Source organism: Neomonachus schauinslandi, chromosome 11, assembly GCF_002201575.2.
Source record: "Neomonachus schauinslandi chromosome 11, ASM220157v2, whole genome shotgun sequence".
Taxonomy (NCBI): domain Eukaryota; kingdom Metazoa; phylum Chordata; class Mammalia; order Carnivora; family Phocidae; genus Neomonachus; species Neomonachus schauinslandi.
In genome coordinates this window covers 27238132-27258102 of record NC_058413.1, presented here as the reverse complement: position 1 = coordinate 27258102, position 19971 = coordinate 27238132, and the positions used below count along the sequence as shown (strand labels likewise).

General features: G+C 45.1%; 1 protein-coding gene across 2 annotated transcripts in view; it reads right to left on the bottom strand.

Moving 5' to 3' along the window:
• Positions 1 to 569: 569 nt before the first annotated feature.
• Positions 570 to 19971, bottom strand: part of WT1 (WT1 transcription factor) — a 41403-nt gene continuing 22001 nt past the window's right edge. Inside the window, exons 6-10 of one of the 2 annotated variants that reach the window (XM_021684728.1) lie at positions 10591 to 10687; positions 7492 to 7642; positions 3916 to 4005; positions 3225 to 3308; positions 570 to 691 (exon numbers count right to left, since the gene is read on the bottom strand). In XM_021684728.1, the coding sequence (XP_021540403.1) occupies positions 570 to 691; positions 3225 to 3308; positions 3916 to 4005; positions 7492 to 7642; positions 10591 to 10687 (544 nt within the window). Of the gene's footprint in view, positions 692 to 3215; positions 3309 to 3915; positions 4006 to 7491; positions 7643 to 10590; positions 10688 to 19971 lie in introns of both variants that reach the window. The other variant, XM_021684729.1, reaches the window with a different exon arrangement.

Genomic DNA, 19971 nt, shown 5'->3' with positions numbered 1-19971 from the left:
CTGGTAGCATTACATCCTGCCTTCCAGGTTCGCCGCCTGCCTAACCTCCGGAATGTCGGACGGGACTCAGCCCCAGTGCCTTGCTCTCTGATTTATTTCTGGCTGTTAGTAAATGGAAACCATGGCAAAGTTTACATTAGCAGACACATACACATGCCCTGGCCTATAAATATTCTATGATGGAAAATGGTACAATGACTCCATTCCTAGTGAAAAGGAGTGTAAAAGGAGAAGAAGAGGGGGCGGGGGGACATTATCAACAGTGGCTTTTCTTCCGGTGGGAAATCCAGACCAAGCGGCGGAGATGGGATTTTAACTAACTGGACATTGTCAGCCACTTCTCCAGGGCCTCTGAGTCAACCAAAAGCAAGCCAAGCAAGCCCCACGCCTCCGGGCAAACCTGGTAGGATCCAGTAGTACAGACATCTTGTCTTGGGAGCTGGATGAAGAAGACCACCTGCCATTTCCTTCTCAGAGAGGTGAGGGAGGAGGAATTTTAAAGTCAGATTTGCAAGGAGTTCACACAGTGTCCTGCCTGGGACACAGACGTGTCCCCCAGTCGAACCCCCTCAGAGCGCCAGCTGGAGTTTGGTCATGTTTCTCTGGTGCATGTTGTGATGGCGGACTAATTCATCTGAGCGGGCAAACTTTTTCTGACAACTGGGCCACCGACAGCTGAAGGGCTTTTCACCTGTTGACACAATTACCAGTCAGAGACGCTTGCGGCAGAGAGACTGGGCACAAGTTCAGCTATCAAATGCCCGAGTTAAATCATCCCAAGGCACCCACTCCCAATTCCCTCTAGTTCTTCCCCTAGGCTAACAAATCGGGCCCATTCCAGGAAATGGCAGCACCTCTGCGTTCTTCAGGATTAAACTACTATAAAAAGTATGAAATATTAAGTCAGAGGCCTGGGGAAATGGCAGGGAAGGAATGAGTCTAGTTAATCAAAGTGTCTGGGCAATTTGTATGTAATCGAGGGGAAAACATTTGTTTCACCCTTTGCTGTTAGACTGTTTTGTGAATTGCATGAATGTTTCCCCTGCACTGTCTTCCCAGGGAACTGAGCTTCACTGGGCCGCAGGGGCTCAGGATCATCACCCTGGATATTACTGATTGATTGCCCTCCTGTAGTAGAGCGTGACCATAGCTTTAATATCTCGCCTGTGGAGATATTCTGGATGGGCTGGGTATTTTAAAATAAGTCACTGATACCAGTTTGCAGGACATTTGCTTCTTTTACCTCAAAGTGTTACTCAGAGCATAATCCCCGTTCGAGGTGAGGCATGATTTTAAGATTTTCTTTTTCTTTTTTGGTTTTAAGATTTTTTTTTCTTTTTTGGTTTTAAGATTTTTTTTTTCTTTTTTGGTTTTAAGATTTTTAACGAGCCTGCCAAAAGATCGAGACCACTCCATCCAAGGAGCTCTCACAAGTTCCTTCCAAGCCTCATTCTGGACAGGGAGGATAATCAGCATTTATGAAATGCCTAATATATGCCCAGCCATGTGCTGGGCATCATCTACATACATTATTTCATGTATTCCTTACAACAGTCCTATAAGACAAGCATTAGTATCCCCACTCTGGAGATGAGGCTAGACCGCTAGTGAGGGCAGACCCAAGCAGGACTTAAATCCAGGTCTGTCTATTCCAAAGCCCACGCCCTTGGCCGTACCCCACCTCCCAGGCCTGGCCCTTACGGAGATTGAGCTGTGGCTTAATCTGAAGGAAGAATGCCACGGGCGCCAACGTCTGTTCCACCGGGGAGATCTTCCCAGGGTATCACTGGTCCCACTTTGCCTCCTCTGAGAACTACTGGTTGGGACACACAGGGAGGAATGTCCCAGGGGAGGCGCTGTCCCAGGGTCAGAACTGGGGGCTGATCAAATATAGGGTAAAACAGTCTGCCAGTGACATGGGCCATTTTGCGCATATACAGATACACATAGGGTTGGAGGAGGAGGGGGGCAGGATAAAAGGGACGATAACTTTCTCACCAAAGTATGAGCTCAGGACTAAGGAAAAGAAGAAACACGAGAGGCACCTGAGTAGAGCAAAAGAGATGCCCACCCCACCCCACTCTGGGGCATGGGTACCTTGACCCTGTCTATAAATGGCAGCCTATTTGGGCTGAGAATCTGCAGCTGCACGGGGGCTCGTGACCTCGTATTTTCCCTCACCTCCCTCACTGTTCCTCTGCTCTTCCTGATCTGGCTCCTGGCCGTCCACCCCAACCTCCAGCCATGCTGTCAAAGGTCATCTTCCAATGGACAAAGCCCAACCCTTTCTCTTGTTGGTCTTCACTCTCCTCAGTCTCTCAATGGCACTCAGCTTTGCTGACCTTGGCTCTCTTCCTGATTCCTATCCTCCCTGGGCTGTGAGATGAACCTATGCTCTTTCACCAAGAAAGAAGGCTGTAGGACAGGGTAGGCTGGGAGCAGAAGGAATTGGGTTTGCTTCTTACTAGCTTCGGGACTGTAGACAAGTCATTTCATCACTACGTGCCTCGGTTTCCTCATCTGAAAAATGGGGATAAAACATGCCTATGTTCTTCTTCTTACAAGGAAGGATGTTGCAAAGATACAGCGAGATAACCCTAAGCCTTGGCCCTCCTTCCAAAGCTAGAAAATACACAACAAAGGTGGTGCTATTTTCGTTATGAATCACACCAAGCTTGCGGAAAAGCAAAAACTTTCAGCAACCAGTGAATAAATGTCCTGTTCCCCTCTCTATACTAGTACAAAGGAAATAATATCCATAGGCTGATATGAGTCTGGCAGAAACCGTGTTTGCTCCTGGGACATTAACTTTTAGCCCAGCAAGGATTCAGGTCTCTGAAAATAGTGTCATGAAATGTGAGCTCTCCGAAGAATAAATATTTGGCTTGCGAGAATTTCTGCTGTTTGTAAAGTTGATGATCCAATCAAACTGAGTGACACAGTATAATGTAGCAAACTGGTAACAGTGGGGACCTAGCTCATCTCCTCCCTTCATTCTGGACACGCAGTAAAAGAGTGTTCTTTTCACATCTCCCTTCTGCTCTGTGGTCTCCACCCCATCCCTTCTGAAACAATGTTATTAGTTAAAGACAGCCATGCACAGTTCTCAGAACTTCTACACTCGTCTTTTCCAATCTCTCACATCACAAACAACTTCATTCAACAGTATTTTTAAAAAAATAATGAAAAATAAATGTGAAGAAAAGTTTACGCACTTGTTTTACCTGTATGAGTCCTGGTGTGGGTCTTCAGGTGGTCAGACCGGGAGAACTTTCGCTGACAAGTTTTACACTGGAATGGTTTCACACCTAAATGGACAGAGAAGGTCTAGCCGCAGCCCTAACAATGTGGGAGCATAATGAGGCCCCCGGGGCCAGCTTCCTGGAGGTGGCCGGATGAGCCAGGCATTTCCAGCCCCCTGGTGATGATGTCTGCCTCTCCCTCAGATGTCCCCCATGCCCCAGGCCTGGCACAGACCACCTGATTCTGCACAGTAATCCCAGATGACCTGCTTCTGTCTGGGGAACAACTATTCCTTAACCACAAACGTCCAGCTTTCCACCAGAGTCTCGGCTGTGTCCAAGACTGAAAAAGTGAATCACACTCTACAAATTGGATCATGCTCTCCACCACCCTGGTCTTCACCGCTACTCAGTGTATCATCAACACATGGCTACTGGGATCCCACTGTTCTGCGGTTTGCAGGAGAAATGTGGGATGTTTCCTTGTCTTTTTTTTCTTCAGAAAAGGAAAATCTCCAGGGGCGGTGGGGGGGGGGGGGGAACCATGATGATTGGGAAAAGCTAAGCAAATGGCTAACCCTCTCACATCCACATTCAACAACAAAGAAAATCACAAAATCAACTGCAACCCAAGAGAACATAACTGCCAGCAATGAGAAGTGAGCCTACAAACCTGTGTGTCTTCTTTGGTGTCTTTTGAGCTGGTCTGAACGAGAAAACCTTCGTTCACAGTCCTTGAAGTCACACTGGTATGGTTTCTCACCTTGGGGAAGACACATATGCCGTTTGAAAATGCTGCTGGAAATGGGGATCGCATGAAAGGCAACCTCTCCCCCTGGGACTGAGGGATCCCAAAATGCCTAAGGCACGCCGGTAGACCTTGTTAGCATGCTGCTACGTGAGGTTCAAGGCCCTCCTACACACAGGCTCTTGACAGTGAGTGTAGAATGGGGGACTGGTTGTATGAGGATGGTCCCTAACCTCTGAGTTATAAGTGGAGGGGAGCTCAGGTTCTGAAGCTGGACACAAGGGTCACACCCAGCTCTACAACATAAAGCTCTGGGTGACGTGCCCTTTCCTTATTGAGAAAGGGGGCCTATAATCTCACAAATTCAAAGGATTTATGAACAGATTGAACCAGGCCATCCACATAAAGGGCTTCTTCGCCCAGTGCCAAGCCCAGAGGCATGCTCCAAAAATACTGGTAGAGAATCTTTAGATAAATCATAAGCCAAAGAAGTCTTAACTCTTCAACTGAGTTGGAGGCAGAATTCTGCGATGGATAGGCCTTGGAGCTGGCCCCATGTAATAAGTGTTTTATGTTTTATGGCCTGAAGATTCGGTGTTCTCTACTACTGACTTCTCATTTCTGGATCAAGCCTGAACAGCTCCATGGTTGTGAGACACTCAAGTGAAACCAGGAACCAAAGTATTAAGAAAGGTGTCGGTATTCCTTTATCCGAGAGAAGTCAGTAGTGGGATTACACAACCTCCTGCCTCAGAAGGGAGAAGCCCCACCCTGTCCTTGCTAGAGGAAGTTCAGCCAAACACTGTGAACGAAGCTCCATGAGTGCACTGAGCGACCCCGGGCCTTCCCAACTTCTTATGAAAATTCTGAGTCACCGGTATTCTGGGATAGAGAGGAAGCCATCCCGGGACCAGTTGTTCTTTCTGTTGCAGGGCATTCCCTCGTTGTCTTTCCGGCCTCATAACCTCCTCTGTTCCCCTGATTAATCTGTATTCCCGCTATACCAGAGCTCACCATTCCCAAAATCTGCCTTGCACTTCGCTCACACCAAATGCCCTTTGTCCCTATCTCCACATTCATTCCTCCCCATCAAAAAGTCGACTGTACGTCCCTCATCAATGCTGCCTGCTTCCTCAGCAATACTTCCTGGAAATTTCATGTTCAGATCGAAAGCCCTTCTCTTCCTCAGTACAGAATGTATTACAGAACATCTAACGTGGTAGGCTGTGTCCAGAGCTACCTGCCTCCAGGGGCTGGAAAATCCTGAGGGCAGGAGCCTTTCCTTCACTTTGTATTTATATCTAGCCCAGTGCCTTATACTTAAACAGCCCTACTCAGTCGCATTTCTTTTCCCTGCCTTTCTGCCTCTGCTCCTTCTTTCCTTCCTCTACCGCACCCTACCGACCCTTTGATGGTTAGCCCAAGCGCTTCCTCCTTCTGGGATGACTTTAGCTCAAATCAGCAACTCTTCTCAGCTCCTCCAGCCTCTGGTTTAGTACATTGTCATATACTCTCTTAACCCCTCTTCATTTGTGTGTATCCTAGCTCCAAAACAGACCATCAACTCTTTGAGAAGGGGGTTTGTGACTTGGAGTTAAAAGCCATGAGCATGGGTCCCGCTTCCACTATATCCTACCCACCTGATAACCGGTCAGTGTGTGGGGATTAAATGAAATAATCCATGTAGAGAGTCTGGCACATAAAAAATATTTAATATAAAAGTACTTAATATAACAGTCGTACTATTGTCATACGTAGATAAGAAAAGATTGCACTCTTTCAAGAAAAGGGCTGCAGGACTGTTAAATACCAGGCCACTCTCCTTGTCCTCCACAAAGAAGAGCTTCTTAAAGCCTCCGGTGGGTCTAGGGGTCATGGCTACCTTGCCCACAGCTTCCACTTCACACAGACATCTCCCCCTCACTTCTTGCTAAGTGTCTCTTCCCCAGTCAAGGTTTCTACAACCATATTGCCTTCAGCGTATTCCCTTGCATTTCTCCAGCCACAATTTTACTTTATCGTTTTTCTTTATAATCTTCACAGATACTTTTCAAACGATCCCCTTTGGAGAAACACGTAAAAATATACCAGGCCCTTAGTTCTCTCATCTTTAGCCTCAGAGCATGAGGTCTACTGAGTGCAAACTCAGGTTTGTTCTAGAACTGCATCCTCCAAACACAACAACTTAGCAAAGTCCAACGATCTGAAGAGATGTGAATGCAGCTCACTCTCTTCCTCAACTTCCCCAAAGCAAAATAAGCAGTCATAACAAAATAGTAAGGGTAATTGTAACAATGAAACTGTCTTTCCAGTTACAGGGGAAAAAAACAAACAAACCACCAGCCCCCCTGTAGGAAAGCCCGTATTTCCCACTGCTTCCCTGCCGTGGAGACCCAACCACACTCCCGTCCAGTGCCCACAGGCCAAGAGCAAACATTTGTGAAATGGCTGTTCATACTCAAGGTGGCCAACAACCAGACGAGGCCAATTCTCTTTCCCAGGGGAAGGTAGATCCCTTGACCTGTGGAAAAATCCAATTTTCCTTGACACATCATCAAAAATCTCTTTTTTTTTTAAGATTGAAAACAAAAATTAAACCTACAAATCCATTTTCCCATTCCTATCTGGTTGGGTATTACTAACCCACACAGCTCAGTTCTTCTTTGGACCATCTCTCCTTAAGTCTTATTGACCTTGCCCATCAATCTCTCAAAACGATCTGATTACCAAATTCCCAGAATAGGTCCTCTCTCTTCAGAGATGCTAATAGTATTCTGATAGTTACACTATTGTTTATTCAGTCCTATTGACATAAGGTACTATACTAGGTGCTTCATATCTAATGCCTTGCATTTAATTTGATTTAAAAGTTAATCTAGACTTGGGGCGCCTGGGTGCTTCTGTCAGTTATGCATCTGACTCTTTAATTCCAGCTCAGGTCATGGTCTCAGGTCATGAGATCAAGCCCCACATTGGGCTCCACACTTAGCGTGGAGTTGGCTTGAGATTGTCTCTCCCTCTGCCTCTGCCCCTCCCCTGCTTGTTCACTCTCTTTCTCAAAAAAAAAGTGAATCTAGTCTTAACACTGGAATAAGATATGCGTTACCAACTCCATTTTCCATGAGACAAAATGAAGTTCAAAGACAGGTTAAGTAACTGCTCAAGGTCTCACCACTTGGTTGTGAAGCCAGAATTCAAACACAAGTTAAGTCTCTTTAGTTTGGTGGAATTCTTTTTCCACCACTCTGCTCTGCCCTCCTGAAGACAGTTTATTGAATTCTTTATTAAAGGATGGACAGTCAGGATGCAAAATGCCCCTGCAGCCTTTTTTTTTTTTTTTTTTTTTTTTAACACTTTGGCCAGACCTTTCAAAGCATTGCCTACTGTCAATCCAAGAAATTTCCTGTGTCCTTAGCAGTGGGACCAGGCAGGAACAGGAGCTCTTGAACTACCCTTGCCCATAGGCCACGGGAAACAAGGCTGGACAGGGGACACACTTACCAGTGTGCTTCCGGCTATGCATCTGTAAGTGTGACAGCTTAAAATATCTCTTATTGCAGCCCGGGTAAGCACACATGAAGGGGCGTTTCTCACTGGTCTCAGATGCTGACCGGACAAGAGTCGGGGCAACTCCGGGCACACGTCGCACATCCTACGAGCAGAGTGTAAGAGAAATGGAGGCTTTAAGCCACATGTGAACATTCATGTCAGTCCTGAGGGGAAGTGAGCTTTAGAAAATACCCAAAGAAGGGATGAGAGATATAAAACCTAAAACCACTTCCATCCATACCCCAGATGCCCACAGCAGACATCACTAATGGATGACAGATCAGGGCATGCTACAGTGCATCACGCCAACATCATTACTACTGATCAACCAGAACTGGTACTTCACTGAAGTTTGTTTGGGGTTGCTGATCCAGACGATCTAGAAAAGAAATGCTGGTGACTGCAAGAGCTCCCAATCCATCCTGTCTCTCAGCTTTTCCACTTGAGGCAGTGAGGTCTGGAAGTCCAAAGTCCCAGGATCTATTTCCTCCCACTTGGACACACGGCCACATGACCTCAGGCCCAGTCTGCCACGTATGGGGGAGTCCTTATTAAAAGAAAAACACGGGATACTGAATGAACCCCAAACTGACCAGGCTTTCCAGGTGGGAGTAAGTGACAAGGAAGGAAGAGCCCCTGAGAATTGGGGGTTCTCTCTGTGAAGGGGCTGAAACCACCAGAGTCCAATAGCGTAGCCAGTGTAATCACTTAATGGTGAGACCAGAAAACACTGTGTCTGCCTTCCGGACACTTTCTATGTCCTTCACTGTTGATTCCCTTCACCTTGTGGGAGTCGGTACGTGTATGGTCAGTTCTCTATGACAAGGTGCTAAGGGGACACAGAAACAAATTCCCCTTCCGGCTCTCAGGATGAATGACTCATGGACAGGAGAAGTGGGAGTGCCCCAGGGGCCACTGAATCCTCCTCATTCTCTTATAGATGTGCAAGTCAAGACCAAAGTGCACATCCATGCTTTGTGTTAAGACCCAGAACTGCCTCTGAGCTTAACCCATCCTGTGCTCTGTGCATCTTCCACACCATGCTTATAGTCTAGATTCTATTTCTCACTGCCTTGCACTGTGAGACCTCTTTTGAAGGAGAAGTACTGTGGTGACATACAAATTTGCTGTTGATAGGCCACAGGGTCTCGAGGTCAAAGGGTGACGTAAATTTAAATGGCGAGCCAGCTGCGTCTGACTATCAGACTCTAGGAGAAAACGAGTCGGTGGTGAAACAACACCTGTGAGGTCTGGAGTCTATCAGCAGCTGTGACAGTGAGTCTCACAAACTGGGCTTTGTGGAAAGGAAGGCAAAAGGGGCTTCTTCATTTCCTTTGGTTCAATCTAGATGCAGCACAGACAGCAACAGGATAAAAAGTCGCGTTGTCAAGGTCAGTCAAGGACCCTGGTGGAGGATGCCAGGAGGAGAGACTGGGATGACTTCCTGTACCTCCATTGGATTTCGGCTTTCTGTCACCCTCACCTTTATTGTCACCCTTGGAAGGTTTGGGCAGAGGGAGCACGTTATTCTATCACCATGATGCTCCTGGAAACATCAACCAGAACATCTCAGAGCTACCTGCATCACACCTCATGTGGGGACCTGGCTCACACACAACTTACTTCTAGAATACTGACTATTCTCGTGAAAGTATCACTGCTGTCACTCATAAGTGAAAGTCACAAATGCAGACCCTTGGTAACCATGTGCAGTTCTGACCTCCCCAAAGAGGCTTGGCTGAGGTGGCCTGCCATGGACTTTCCCGAATTCTCCAAAACATTTACCTTTTTACTTTACTTCCCTCACTCTCCTTGGAGGCCCCTCCCCCCACAAACTATTCATGGCCCTCTGTCTCCCTAAGAAGCAATGCAACACGGTGCTTAAAAACAGGGGTCCCGGAATCAGACAAAAGTCATGTCATGACTAGCTATGTGACTGTGGACAAGTCACTCATCTTCTCTGGACTTCAGTTTCCTCATCCGTAAAATGGACGTAACGGTACCCACCTGTAAAGGTGCACTGAGGACTAAATGGAAAAATAAAATACAGACAAGGAAGAACCTTAAATGCATATTGCTAAGTGACAGAGGTCAGTCTGAAGAAGCCACATACTGTATGATTCCAACTGTACGACATTCTGGAAAAAGGCAAAACTATAGAGACGGTAAAAAGATCAGTGGTTGTCAGGGGGAGGAGAGAAAGAGGGGAGAGATGAATAGGTGGAACACAGGCATTTTTATTTTTAGACAGTGAAACTATTCTGTACTATAATGTAATGGTAAATGCGTGGCATTATGCATTTAAGAAAACCCGTGGAACCCCATGGCACAAAAAGCCAACCCTGATGTAAACTATGGACTTTTGTTAACAATAATGTTTCAAAAAAATAATAATGCATCAATACTGGCTCATCAACTGTAACAAGTGTATCATACTGAGGCAAGATGTTAATAATAGGGAGGAGGGGGAAGAGGGAGGATACGGGAACTCTTTGTACTTTCTGCACAATTTTTCCTTAAGCCTAAAACTGCTCTAAAAAATCAAGTCTTTGAAGACAAAAAGCCCGTATATAAAATTCAGCACACTGCCTGGCATATAGAACGTGTCCGGCACCCACATGGTGGTGCTGTTATTGTCATTATTTACTGTTATTAGTAGAACACTTGGCAAGAGAAGAGTCAACTTCGGGCACTGGACAATGCAGACCAAGTCAAGGGTCTGACTTGGAAGCCAAGGGTCCAGGTCATTCGTTGCAAGAGCTGCACAGCCCACCTGGAAAGGTGAATTAACCAGTCAAGGGGAGAGGGATGGGGTTCTGCCAGAAGCATCTTGGTCTGAGTCAGGAACGAGGCCATGGTCACAAGGACCTGTAGAGAGGAGGCTGTCCTCTCTGCCCTAGTGGAAGTGGAGAGGTCCCTATTGTCAAAGGAGCCTGTAATTAGGACCAGACTTACCATGGCCAGATGGCCATCAGCAGGGAAAAGAAAGGCTGTTGAGAAAGGAAAGAGGCATAGAAGTCCCCTTCCAGCGAGGCCACGCCGAGTTCTCACCTGAATGCCCCTGAAGACGCCGTGGGTGTGTATTCTGTACTGGGCGCCGCAGAGGATGGGCGTTGTGTGGTTATCACTCTCATACCCTGTGCCGTGGCTGCGAACACAAAGAAAGGACAACAAGGCTCAGGTCAGTCCACAGGTGCCATCTGGAAATGCGCATCTGCAGCAGAAGGAAGGTTTTTAAAAAGCTCACAGGACAAGGACAGTTGGCTTTTGCATCCCTCCACTGGGGCTACTCTGGAAACAGGCCTCTGTGAAGGGCGGGGCCACTCAACCCTGGAGTCACCACCACGAAGCCCTCCCTCATGCTCAGGTTCTCACAGGCCGGCCATCTGGGTCTGCACCTCTCAGATAAGCTGGGAAAAGTCACAGTGGCAGGATTTCATCCCCAGCAAGTTGTTTACCATCTAGCCAGCAGGACTGACAGCTGGGAATATCTCAGGAATGAGTAGATACCTCAAGTTCCACATTAAGTGCAATGGATTTTTGTCGGCACATCATGACTCGTTTTTACCAGATAGCACCAAGAAAGTGATGACAAAGAAGAAATGTCACATTCTCAGAAGTGGGGATCACACATCTGTGGCCCTGCTGCACTTAACCTACAGATCAGCTTTCCAGATCAACTTCACTCTTTGCAGGCAACCCCTGGCGTCAGCGGACGCTGGATAATCCTACCCAGCATTAGACTGGCTAGTCCTCTAGTTGGGGCTCACGTTCATCTTGGGCTGCCAGCAAGAGCTGAGGACTGTGGAATGCTGAAAAGAACAACCTGGAAGACGTGAAGACTCGAAAACTATTCTCTCCTTTAGGTAAAAGCTGGTATCTATTCTGCTGTGCTTTTACTTCCAAATGAGGCAGAGTAAGGATTCTTATCTACATAGGAAGCATGTTATAATCACATCTAGAATCAGCACAGGGAGCTTTTATGAAATGCCTCTGTAAAATGGTGCAGCTGCTTTGGAAAATGTCTGGCAGCTCCTCAAAAGATTAGACCTAAAGTTACAGTATGACCCAGAAATTCTACTTCTAGGTATATTCCCAGGACAAATGAAAACATGTATCTACAGATAAACTTGTACACATCGTTTATTAGCAGCATTACTCATAATAGCCGAAAAGTGGAATCAACCCAAACGTCCATCAGCTGATGAACGGATGAACGAATTATAGTATCTTCATAAAAGGGAGTATTATTTAGCAATAAAAAGGTAGAAGTACTGATACACGATAATGTGGACAAACCCTGAAAACAGGCTAAGTGAAGAAGCCAGCCACAAAGGACACACCTACTGTGTGATTCCATTTAAACAGAATGTCCAGAACAGGCAAATTCTGTAGAGACAGAAAGTGGATCGGTAACTGGCTGCCTAGGCCTGGCGAAGTTGGGGGGAATGGGAGAGTGACTGCTGAAAATGTCCTAAAATTGTGGGAATGGTCATACAACCTTCTGAATATACTAGAAACCATTTATTTGTATACTCCAAATGCGTGAACTGTTTGGTATGTGGAATTTATAAAGCTGCTTTACAAAATTAACTCTGGGGAGTCATGGGGTCCATGCACTGTTTCTCCTACCGCCAAGCCTCCAGGTGTAATTAACTTGCTGTCAGGGCTGAGAACCTCCGCCCTCTGCCTCTGTTACTCTAGAGACTCCACGGGTCCCGGTGTAGGAGGCAGGTAGCTTGGCCGGTCGGCCCACTCCAGCTGAGGGTGTGGGGAAACCCTGGGGCTGGCTCCCCTCCACTTCTCCAGGGGAGAGAACCCTGCAGGGGAAGGGTGTCTGCCAGGATGACTGACTTGTCCACACGTCCCAAAGCCACAGCAGCTGTGGGGTTTCACATTGAATTCTGGCTCCAAGCATTTTAGAAAGAACTGCCTGTCTCCCTTGCAGAGAGCAATGATAGCAGTTTGGGGAACTGGGTGGCAGTTCTGCTCACTTCAACTTACTACACTTCGTCTCCACATTCTCCAGGTGATTTCTGACATATCTGTGGGTAGGGGGAAATGTCCCAAAGAACTAAACTGGGGTTAAGCATGCAAGAATTGGAAAGAAATGCCAAATCCAGATAACATCTGCCTCTCTGAACCTTAAAATGTAGTTGCCAAGAAAGAGGCCTTGTCTGCTTTCCTTACAATCACATTATATAAACAGTGAGGACGCAAGAGCTGATGACAGTGGCCATGTGGTAGCAGAGAGAGGACAGGACAAGAAGGACGCTGCCAGAACATTCTGCCTTGAAGGCCGTGAAGAGATGCTGCCTCTGCTCAGTTTAGTCTCTGCATGGAGCCAAAGGTGACACATTTTCTAAGGCTGAGGGATCTCTAAGGGACACGACAGAAATCTGAATTACTTTAAAGTTCTGCTATCAAAGGGGAAGAATTAGGAATCTCTTATTTTGGCAGCTAATTGCTGGATATGATGTTATTTGGGTTCCTGGCGGGCATAGGAAATAGGCTTCCCTCAAAATACTTGTCCCAGGAAAGGAAGTGCTGCCCCACTCACAGGTAATGACATAATCCTCAGAGCCAGATGCAGTCAACACACAAAAGAAGCAACCAGAAACAAGACTGTACCTGCCAAATATGCCCCTTGCTTCTTCTCCCAGGTCCGTGAATAAAAACTACAACTGGGCCCTGCCTGCCGACGCTGGCGTCTCCAGAAGACAGACGACACATCAGTGCAATTCCACACTTGGAAACCCTGCAAACCAACACCCTTCCCCGTGTGGTCTGCCTAAAACACTGAGTACAACCCACAAGCATTTCACATGGTGACCACTCTCTCTGGGTAAGTAAAGGAAAGCAGGTCGGTGGTCTTGGGACCATACACTAACAGAGGGAGAAAAGTCATCTACTGCAACCCTCATTCCAAATTCCTGTAGCTTGTCTTCAACAGTTGGAAATACGACTGCTGGCAAGTTTTTAAGGCAGCCCATTCCACTGGGGGAGGGCTTTAATTGTGAGGAAAGGCCTTTCTAAGCCAAGCTGAAATTGGCCTCTCCCTTTCTGTCTTCTGGAGAACCACAGAGACTGTGTGTTTTACGGCCATCTCTGTGGGTCCCCTCTGCTCTGGGGTAAACTCGGCCTCGAAGACAGAGACCAACTTGCTCCTCTCTGTATTCTCTCAGCTTGGTGACTGAAGTTGTGTAGTCTATAATTGTTCCATGAGAAGGACTGAACCTAACTCCTCTTCCACATGACAGTCCTTCAGGTACTGGACCAGGTAGAGAGCTGTGGTTCTCTCAGTGATTATGACAGAAACTGGTGTCTGATTCCTTTCCTATCTATATCATCCTCTTCTTGATCCCCTTCCTTTGTTAATTCTCTCTCAATGTGTGGGCTCGAAATGGATCCCAGTGCCCCCAGAAGAGTGCTACTATAAAGGAGGGGGGAAGGAGGACCATCCATAAACACAAAAGCCTTAAGAATTGGGGGTGTACCATAAATGAATAAAACCAGAGAGTACATGCCTCCCCCGAAGGGATTCCATTGCAAATTTTTCCAAATCAGTATGCCAGTCAAACACAGCACAATGCCTTAGGCTCACAGGCTGTCAGGGCTTGATGAACACATCTAAGGGCCCATCACTTCTTAGCACTCAGGTCACGATGGTCCTCCTCAGTCATATAGAATCCTCAATGTCCAAGCATGAACCACAGTTAAGGCACGTATCTCCAACCTTGAGCTTGAAGATACGATTTCTTTAACTGCAGTTCAAGACTACACATTTATCCTTCAAAATCCATTTTATTTCTTTTAGCAAGTCATCCCCAACTGTTGAAATCTTTTTTACTCAATTTGGCTTCCAAAACATTTGCTTTCCATCCCATTTCACATTATCTCTACCTTTGAAAATCACCTTTTCTGTGATTCCATTTTTTAAAAGGGTGTGGGGGAGGATCTTTCTTGCTGTTGTGGGGAACTATTATATTTACAATGCACATAATCATTCACTAGTATTCAGAAAGTGATAGGATTCTAAAAGTTCTCTCTATGAGGCAACCTAGGGGAAGCCATCATAGAAAATCTAGTCATTTGGATGGACAAATGTCATCAGCAGGAGTTAACCTGAGACAGAATGGCTCAGGATGATGGTGGCTGCCATTGGAACAATAGACCCAGCTACTAGCTTAGATGGTCAAGTAAAGCCAAGCTTTTCCTCCAAGAGAATTAGTCTTAAAAAGTTCCACTGAGTATGCTGTAGATGAACCAAATAGGAGTGAAGGCAGAATTTTTAGAGGTCTGGAGCCATAAAGCCTTCTAAGAAGGGCAAGGAGCCACCACCCAGTGAAGAGATTTCTGGGACCAATGATGCACTTTCCAAATAAAGCAATCACAAAGCTCTGGACAGTTGTAGGCTAAAAATTTATCATGACCCAGAGACAAGGTGTTATTATTCATGGAGCAGCCCTAGAATGGAGTGTGAATCCCACCAGACTGAGCAATCAAGAGACCCAAACCTCCCTTAGGGTAGAAATGTTTACAGTGGCTTGATCTACCTTCCAACAGAGATAATGAGGAAGAAAGTAAGTACTCTGTTCTTTCAGCCAGGGACTGGCAATTATATGAACCAGGTGTTGCCAGACCTTTCCATTTTCCAGAAAAGTCAGAAATCAAGATTTTTATATGAGATCACTTCAGCTATAAATTCTGGCAAATGGGGTGCCTGGGTGGCTCAGTTGGTTAAGTGTGGTTAAGTGTCCAGCTCTTGATTTTAGCTCAAGGTCATGGTCTCGGAGTCATGAGATCAAGCCCCACATCAGGCTCCATGCTCAGCAGGGAGTCTGCTGGAGATTCTGTCCCTCTTCCCCCCGCCCCTGCTCTCTTTCAAATAATCAATCAATCAATCAAAAATTCTGGCAAATAACTGAGATTTTATAGAATCACTGTCAGATCAGACAAAATATCTCTGGCCTGAGGGCCACCAGTTTGCAGCCTCAGGTTTAAGGGTTGTGCAAGGAAGTTTAAGCTACAAACTGGAAAATTCCATCTTGATTTTGTTGTCTCCTTCCACATGGCAACAACGTAGAGGTGGGGAAGCACCTGATTCTTTGAAAACTGAGTATCAGAACCTTCTAAACTCTTGAAAGCTTAAAAAGAAGCTGTACAGCAGACATGGCCAATGCCATGAGGACAAAATCCAGAAGCACTTATCATCTACAAGTATTGGTGGTTCACTCTAAATTTCATTGGCCCACTTGCAAGTGGGTTTAAACATTGAAGCTATAGGCAGAGAAGTGTGAATTCCAGCAGATCAGTTTCCTACAGCTGCTGTAACAAATTACCACAAATCTGATGGCTTAAAACACAAATTTATTCCCTTACAATTCCGGAGATCAGAAGTCTAAAATCAGCCTCCCTGTCGTAAAGTCAAGGTGTGGGCAGGGCTATTTTCTTCTGGAGGCTGAGGGGAAAATCTCTTTCCTTGTCTTTCCCAATTTCTAGAACTTGCCTGCATCCCTTGGTCCCTTCTTCACATCATTCTAACCTCTTGCTTCCTTCATCACATCCCCTACAACTCCTCTGTAGTCAAATCTCCCCCTGTGTCTTCTTCTTATAAGGACACTTATTACTTTTAGGGCCCACCCGGATGATTCAGGATGATCTCCCCATCTCAAGATCCTTAAATTAATCACACCCGCACAGTCCTTTGTGCTATATAAGGCATCATTCACAGGTTCCAGGAATTAGGACTTCGATATCTTTGGGGGTCATTATTCAACCTCCCATACCAAGAGAACCAGACTTACTCAGTTTCTTGCAGATACATCTGAAAGAGTTAAATTAATCTGGATCCTTTTTCTCCAGATTAATCTAGATTAGTCCAAAAGAGAAACAGCACCTCCCCATCGGACCTTTATAGCATCAAATGAGACTAGGTAAGTAAAGCACACTGCTTGGCCCATGACATGCCCTCAATAAATGTTCACTAGGACTTAATAGTAAGACCTGCATTTTACAGCAAAGAATATTAAGATTTAAGAAGACACTGAGTTATCTGCCCAAAGTCAGAGAGATGGCAAGTGGCAGAGATGGGGTTTGAGTCCGGGTCAGCACAGCTCTCTTCCTTCAAAACTAGCTAGACAATTCTGGTGGAATAACCCCATCCTGGGTTCACTTCTATCATCAAGACCCTTGACTAATTCCCAGCTCTTTTTTCTAGTGGCATGAATGAAATTAGGCTTGCTGAAGGTTTAAAAATGTCTTGGGAGTGGGTAGGATAAGAGAAGGGGAGCAATCATGAGGAACAAGTCAAGATACTCACTCTTCAGGACACTCAAGCTTCTGCTCTGAGGCCCAACATTCATTTTGGTTTAAGGAAAGCACAAAGCTAGCTGATGGAAATGGCCTGCTTACATGCGACAGAGCAGCAATCAAAACTGAGCACAATTTTTACAAAAAAAAAAAAGAAAAATTCTTTCCACCTAACTGGGAAAATAAACTGAGCAGAAACAGTTATCAGTAGATCCTATGCTGCGTCATTCCTGGTGGTGGTGTTGGCTGCCCATTTTCCTAAACAGCTTGAGGATCCATAAAAATGTATCCTGAGAAAGTTTGCTTTTCCCAGACAGCTTTAAAATACATAAACACATGTCCTTAGAAAGTTTGCAAAAAAGAGAAGAATGTCCCTCATATAACACAAATTATGAGCCCTCTTCATCCTAAAAACTTGTACATTGAGGTTTGGCCCAGAAAAAAACTTGATGTTAGAAGAGTAGCTTCTCTAGAAATGATTAATTTTGATATTCCACAGGCACAAGAAGATTAATAAAAAGGAATTGAGGTTTTACAGATGAGGAAAACCAGAGCTGCCCTGAAATCCCTTATCAACAGAAGAGGAAGAAGAAAGAAAGAAAGAAAAAAGAAAAGAGAAAGAAGGCAATTAGCATTTGATACAAATATTCAAAAAGGGGAAACCTCCACCTGTGACTTCTCTCTCCCACCTCTAGTCCTTGGCCAGGTGGGCATCCCCCCCTTTCACCTCTGTCTTCTCACCTCTGCAGAGTTAATCAGGTTGAAGGAAAGCACCTGGGAGAACTTCAAACTCTTGCATATCCAGAAAATGGAATTTACCCATCAACCCCTCTTCTCTGTCCATCCTTAATACTCAGGCTATATATATGAGACGCTTAAATACTTGATTCCTTTTGGTGTTGAAAATACACTTTGCTGCAAGTCTTGAGAACCATCACCCCTGTCTAGTGGGCCACTTTTGAGGGAAAAGGATACTGGAACCGTGTTCAAAGAGTGTGCATCCTTAAAGGTTAAACACAAGAGAGGAGGCTAAACACACCAATCTTGCTAAAAAAAAAAAACCCAAATCTAAGCAAGCTTCCAGATCTAACTACCTATTTATAGGCAACACAGGGGATGGAAACCCGAAGTTAAAATGCTGTGAGAGCAATCTGCCGAAACCAGATTGGAAGATATTCTACTGGCCAAACGACTTGCTGTCTCCAACTTACCAGTAACATGAGAAAAAAAAAAAAAGAGGAGTTAGGGGTGAGAAGGACAGTTATAGCATAAAAGAGACTTAAGAGAGGACAACCAACAAAATAAAACCAAGTTCCCTGTAGCCAGAGTATTTTCAGAAGTCACTTTCATATCCACTTAGAAGATCTGACTCGGGAAAATGAATATACATTAAATTCTCTTTCTGCACAAAATCAGAGGTGGTGGCAACCTAGCCACAATCACCTCGAGCTCAACATGAAGGCTATTTTTATTCTCTGCCTGAATGTGATGTGCTAAGGGCAATATTTAAATAAAATTCTGCACAGACATCATCAGCAAGGCTTTCTAGCCATTCTCTTTTCTTTGTGTAATTTCATCATTTATAGTGGGAATATAACAAATCAATGGGAATATATAAAAGCCAAAGGAACATATTCTGTTCCTGAGAATATACAAAAGATGCAGTTTCTTTTATGAATCCAGCCCAGAACCTAGAACTTAAAAATGAATCAACCAAGTTAAATTTGATTGAGCTTAAAAAACAAAAACAATAATATAAGTAATGTCTGCAGTCTGATAGTTCACGGTATAAAATTCCTCCGGAAGTATAGTCTACAGAAAACAACCAGCTATTTTTTTACTCAAAAAATCTGAGTCTTCCTCCTCCCCTCAGGTGTTTCATTTCAGTTCAGATCTCAAGAAAAAGATGCATTTTTGACTTTTAACAAAAACCTAATCTATCTTGTGTCACTTTCAATTAAAAAGTATACTATGATAACTCTAACTATTGTACCTTTTAATAAGTGCTTTTCTCGTGAGCATTAGAAAGAAGGCTTCTCTGCACCATCCTTCATTTATTCTCTCTCCAGGTATCATACATCCCTATGGGCAAACAGCTCCAAAGTTATCTGGAGGGGAAGAGGACTCACGCCATTTTTACTAACTTTGATTTATTTATTTATTTTTAAAGATTTTTATTTATTTATTTATTTATTTACTTATTTGAGAGAGAGAGAGTAAGCAGGAGGGAGAGGGAGACAGAAATCAAAGCAGACTCAACACTGAGCAACACAGAGCCTGATGTGGGGCTGGATCCCACAATTGCAAAATCATGACCTAAGCTGAAACCAAGAGCCAGACACCTAATGGACTGAGCCACCTGGACACCCCCTAACTTTGGCTATTTTAATTCTCTACTGAGTCTCTCTTGTGCTGCCCACTCCACATCCATCCCACCTTCCTCTGGAAACACGGCCCTTTCCCTTTCCACTTTTCTTCTAATCCCGCCCTCAGATTCCAGGGGTAAGGACATGCTCAGGATGTGGCCAATCAGATCACTGAATTCTCCAACCACATGACCCAACCCAGGCCAGTCAGAGCCTTCCCTGGGTCTTTTGTTGAAGAATCAATAGAGAGGTATTCTTGTCAGGCCGTAGATGCCCAGAACCAGAGCTATTTTTGTTACAATGGAGAGAGCCTGTCTGGGAAGGCAGCCAGCACAGAAAACAGCAGAGGCAAGAGACAATGAAACAGTGTTCTAATGACATCGTCTGAGCCCCTGAATCCAGACATGGGGTTTTAAAATACAATACAGTTAAGTTACCAAATTTAAATTTCCCCTTTGACCTATGCCAGTTCAACGGGCGTTCTACCACCTACTATAGAAAAAGTCTTGATCCATACCTAATCTAGCAATTACCCAAAAGTCACTGGATTTATTTCTTCAGGGAATTTCTCAAAACACGGTATCTATAAATGAGTACTGGTCCCTTCAAAGTATTACCTTCTGGAAGACACCTCCTGGTTCTAACAATGCTATCATTACCAAAACCTAGTCTGTATTCCTCTTTTGAAAGCTTCTTTATAGTCATGGCTCCTATGTCTTCGTCTTCACTTCACTTCTCACGCAACCTGGTCATC